Source organism: Syzygium oleosum, unplaced genomic scaffold, assembly GCF_021117445.2.
Source record: "Syzygium oleosum isolate NSW1041296 unplaced genomic scaffold, Sole_v2.1 Sole_v2.14, whole genome shotgun sequence".
In the NCBI taxonomy this organism is placed as follows: domain Eukaryota; kingdom Viridiplantae; phylum Streptophyta; class Magnoliopsida; order Myrtales; family Myrtaceae; genus Syzygium; species Syzygium oleosum.
In genome coordinates, this window is record NW_026607498.1 from 1,664,707 (window position 1) to 1,669,954 (window position 5,248).

Below are 5,248 nucleotides of genomic sequence, written 5' to 3' on the forward strand. Positions count from 1 at the left end.
ATGCTGCTGTCATCAGGAATTGCTAATACAATAACTAACTGAATGAATATTTTATACAAGATGTTGGAGGATAGAACAACCTAGATTAACTTCCTTTCAAATTGTAATTTGGCCAACAAGGAGCAGTGCAGCTGAACTCAAACTTTGTACTTGATAAGAATCGGCCACCACAAAAAAAAGTGACATAAAGAAGTTGCGTACGCAAAATTCCTAGCAACATTAAAAAAAAAAAAAAAAAAGGCAACAAAAAAGCGCAACACTGAGGCTAGTGAACCTGCAGTGGCTGGTGTATGCCGAGACTCCTCAGGAAAGCTCATGGGAGGATTTGCTTGTCTGATTCAGGCTCAATCGCCTCTTCAAGCGGAAGCCCTGGCACTGCTTCAAGGTGTGCGCTTTATGAAAAAATGGAGAAGAGAGAACATGGGGAGAGAAGTAACCGTGGAAGTGGAGTCTGACAACTCTACTTTAGTTCAGTCAATCACGTGTGAAGACCAACCTCCTTGGGACGTGGAAGTATTCATAAAAGAATGTCGGACCTCGCTTTCTTGTATGCCTTTTTTATGTTTATCCCACTGCTCTAGAACCCAAAATAATGCAGCGGATTGGGTCGCTAAAGCTCAATTTCGCGGACTCTTCCTCAGTGCTGGGTTTCCAATCCCTCTAAATCCCTTTTAGATATTTTGCTATACGAGAATTTCGGGTTTGTGCATTAGATCACTTTATCACTTAAACGATCCACATGAAAGCGTTGCATTTTCGACCCAAAACAAAAAAAAAGAGTAGCGTCCGATTATGGTAAGTTCAACATTTTCTTTTCCTCTCTCGAAATGTTTTGGATTACAATGTCCTTTTACGACGCATGCATGCACTTATCTCTCCTCCGACCACCTCTGAATTCAGATGAATCTGTGTTACCAATGAAGGCAATAAATCATCGACCCTTGAGATTCCATCGTCTGCACATAATGGCAACGTTCCTATATAGATAGATATGTGCGCTCGCCAAAGCACCCAGCGAACGCACGGTTCATATCCCACAATCTCCCCAATGGCAGCCTCTCTCAGATTTCATTCTCTTCTTTCCTTCGCTCTGATTCTCGCGTTCTCAATGCCATGCCAATCTGCTCCCCAGTATGGCTTCACCACGGAGCTGGTCCACCGTGACTCGTCGAGGTCCCCATACTACAACCCCGCCGACACCCCGCATCAACGCGTGGCCAACGCTATCCGCCGGTCTGTTTCCCGCGCCGACCGTCTCGGCCAGAGCTCTGCCAACGCCCCGAGCACGCCCTCCGGGGTGATCGTCTCCAGCAACGGGGAGTACCTTCTGAACGTCTCGCTCGGGAGCCCGCGCGTGGCTATCGTGGGGATCGCCGACACAGGGAGCGACCTCATATGGACACAGTGCGAGCCGTGCGATGATTGCTTCAAACAAGCGTCCCCGCTTTTCAACCCTCGCAAGTCCTCGACGTACAAGGACATCTCGTGCAGCGTGTCGCCGTGCAGCACGCTCAGCCGAACCTCCTGCGGCGGACGAGGACTCTGCGAGTATTCTTACTCTTACGGTGATAGGTCATACACTAAGGGAAACCTAGCCACAGAGACCTTAACCCTAGGGTCCACCTCCGGCCGGCCGGTGAGCTTCCCCAAGGTGATCTTTGGGTGTGGACACGACAACGGCGGGACCTTCAATGATCGCACGGACGGAATCATCGGGCTCGGGGGCGGCAGCATCTCACTCTTGACCCAATTGGGGACAGCCACCGGCGGGAAATTCTCCTATTGCTTGGTGCCCTATTCCTCGGATCGTGGAAGCTCTAGCAAATTGAACTTCGGGGCCAACGCCGTGGTCGCCGGCCGCGGCGTCATTTCCACCCCTCTAGTCCAAAAGGACCCAAAGACTTTCTACTTCCTAACCCTTGAAGCGGTAAGCGTCGGCAAGACGAGGATAGAATTCACATCCGACGACCCATCCGATCCCGTGGACGAAGGAAACATCATCATCGACTCGGGCACGACGTTGACGCTGCTGCCTCAAGATTTCTACACCAAGATTGAAGACGTCCTCGGCAAGTTCGTGACTCTGCCCCCGGCGAGCGACCCGTCGCAGATCCTTAGCCTTTGTTACCAGGCCGGGGCAGATGTCGGGTCCAGCATTCCCACCATAACGTTCCATTTCAAGGGCGCGGACGTGGAACTGAATGCAGGGAACACCTTTGTTCGAGTCGCCGACGACATCATATGCTTGGCGTTGGCACCGGGCCGGACGACGATCTACGGCAACTTGGCGCAGATGAACTACTTGATCGGATACGACACTCAGAACAATAAGTTGTCCTTCAAGCCTGTTGATTGCACCTCGTACTGATTTCTTTCATAGGGTGCTGTCTTTTCAATTCATATGGTTTAGGATCGAGTGGTGTCTTTATCTTTGAAAAGAAAAGCCTTTGGCTGAACATGCTGAAGTTGTCCTAGCTGTTACTGAATAATATTCTGTGTTCTTGGAAGTATGATACCTTCTTTGTTTTCTTCCTTTCTCTACATCATATGAATTATCTGTCATTATTCTACTTAGGGATAAGTACACTGAAAGTCCTAAAATTTATCACGAAAGTCCAATTGAGTTTTAAGACTTTTAAAAAGCGAAATTAGATCCTAAAACTTGTTACGAAAATGCAATTGAGTCATAAAACTTTTAAAAGGTGTAATCACGCAAATCGGGAGAGAGAGAGAGAGAGAGAGAGAGAGAGAGAGATTAGGATATTTTTTCCGGAAGGACTATATTGGCCAATCGTCAAAAGGTTTGAGATTAAATTAGCACAATTAAAAGGTTTATGACTAAATTAATAAATTGTCAAAATTTTATAACAAAATCGGTAAAATTAAAAGGTTTGGGATTGAATTGGCCTTTGTGCAATAGATGTATAACTTTTTGAACAATTTTCCCTATTTTGTATTTTGGGTAAAAATTGTCCACTTCCGTTTGTAAAAGCACAATATAAACTTTTGTAAGACGTGACTTGGCATTCGATAACAAAATTTCGGCTCCGTTTATTTCATGGAGAGTACAATGAAGTAGACAATATTTTCTACCAGGAAAATGATATAATTTCCCCGTGTTTGGCAAAAATACAAAAACGAGTTGGGAGAATAATTACCACCGTTTAAATTAGGAAATTGATTTGTGTTATCTCTAAAAGAATTAATCTTTCTTTTCTGGAGCACTTTGTTGCATTGCTTGATATATATGCTTTGTTTGATGGTTATGTGTTAGATTGACGCGTCTCCAATTCACGCGAATAACTACTACTTTAGCAAGATCACCGCAATCTTAAGTCATATATTTTTGAGAAATTTTCACAAGCAGTTGGTAGGCTTGTGATCACAAAGCATCACCAATCCAAGTTGATCTTCCAGCTCCACTCATATCCGCAGAACCAGCAATAGAGAGCAAATAAATGAATTTTTATGTATCTTTCACCAGAAAATGGATGAGAGCATGAAGAAAATCATGGGGCTCAACAAAATCCAATACACAGAGAGAGAGAGAGAGAGAGGTGCACATCCAGGCGATGGATGAGAGCACCTTTGGGTCCGAGATCAAGCGGGTCTGGAATCAGACGTTGTGCCCACAGTTCCCCATGCGGCGGTTGCAGGTGAGGAAGGGGGAGCCACCGATAAAGCTCGCAACCGCGGCAAGGACTGCTTGGAGGTTGAGGTTGAAGTTCATGTCAGAGAGATAGAATTTGGGCGTTTAGTTAGATGACAGAAGTGAGTCTGAGGAGGAGGAGATAGAAGTTGACTGAGTATAGAGAGAGAAGAGGAAGGTGAAGAAGACTGAGAGGAGCTGCCATCAATAGGATTTTGCTTCCATGGAAGATGAGTCATTCCGGTCAGACTTGCTTCATGGAAGAAGCCACTTTGGTAAACCTGTTCCCAATAAGTCGACAAGACGAGCTGTGTTCTTTTGGAAAATAACTTCCTAAACCTAAGTTTTCTTATCTATGGAAGTCATTTTCCAAATGAAAGAACACGACTTCCGATAAGATGTTTTCCTCCAAACAAACACAGCCTTTGGATGCAAACTTGTGACACAAGAAATAGAAGGAGTAGCAAAACTGAAATGAAAAGTAAGGCGGGTTATCTCCGATATTCCCATCTAACGCCGGAGTTGACGAGGGCTGTCACAACAAGCTCCAATGCGTGATAGCGAGCAGTTCTTACAAACGAAGTCCAAAGATCTACATAAAATGTGACAATCCATGTCCAAATCAAACCCACCTAATTTCTTCTTTAGGCCAACAAGCAGCAAGTCCAATATACAAGGAATTGACAATCTTACCAACTATACAAATGTGGTTGCTCTAGCATGAAATCGCATCTCTTTCTAAATAGGAACAAGGCAGTGCAATTTCTTCATAAAATGTGACAATCCATGTCCAAATCAAACCCACCTAATTTCTTCTTTAGGCCAAAGAGCAGCAAGTCCGATATACAAGGAATTGACAATCTTACCAACGAGCAGCAAGTCCGATATAAAAGGAGCCCAAGACTTTCTACTACCTAACCCTAGAAGCGGTTAGCGTCGGCGAGACGAGGGTAGAATTCCCATCCGCCGGCCCTTCCCTTTCCGAGGAAGAAGGAAACATCATCATCGACTCGGGCACGACCTTGACGCTGCTGCCGCAAGACTTCTACTCCAAAATCGAAGCCGCCATGGTCAAGTACATGAAACTGCCCCGCGTGAGCGACCCGTCTCAGTTCATCAGCCTTTGTTACAAGGCCGTGTCGGATACCGGGCTCGGCATCCCTCCCGTGACCTTCCATTTCAAGGGCGCGGACGTCGTGCTTGGGCCAACGAACTCCTTCGTCCGAGTCGCCGAAGATATCATATGCTTCGTGTTGAACCCGGGCGCGATGTCGATCTACGGCAACCTGGTGCAGATGGACTTCTTGGTGGGATACGACATCCAGAACATGAAGTTGTCCTTCAAGCCTGTTGATTGCACCTTGCACTGATTTCATTCGTACGTTTCGTCTTTCTTATTCTTATGGTTTGGGATCGAGTCGTGTGTTGTCTTTTAATTTCAATTATGATGTGGTTTATATGGTATTCATCGTATACTACTCTTGCTTGTTTACTGAATAATATTCTCGTTTTCTTGTAAGTCCTCATTTCTTCTAGACTATGAGAATTATTTGTCATTAATAATTTTCGTTGTCCACCTATGCTCCAGATAATTCAATC

At 45.4% G+C, this 5,248-nt stretch overlaps 1 protein-coding gene across 1 annotated transcript; it reads left to right on the forward strand.

Moving 5' to 3' along the window:
* The first annotated feature begins 1,025 nt into the window (after window positions 1–1,025).
* Window positions 1,026–5,019, forward strand: LOC130139931 (aspartic proteinase CDR1-like). Its single transcript, XM_056317930.1, has 2 exons — window positions 1,026–2,347; window positions 4,543–5,019. The coding sequence occupies exons 1-2, from the start codon at window positions 1,049–1,051 to the stop codon at window positions 5,017–5,019; spliced, it is 1,776 nt and encodes a 591-aa protein (XP_056173905.1). The 5' UTR covers window positions 1,026–1,048.
* Window positions 5,020–5,248: the final 229 nt, after the last annotated feature.

Excerpts from the sequence above, each read along its gene's own strand:
- LOC130139931 (XM_056317930.1), top strand. The coding sequence starts at position 1,049 with ATGGCAGCCTCTCTCAGATTTCATTCTCTTCTTTCCTTCGCTCTGATT. Across the intron at positions 2,348-4,542 it reads ATAAGTTGTCCTTCAAGCCT|GAGCCCAAGACTTTCTACTA; the intron begins GTTGATTGCACC and ends CCGATATAAAAG.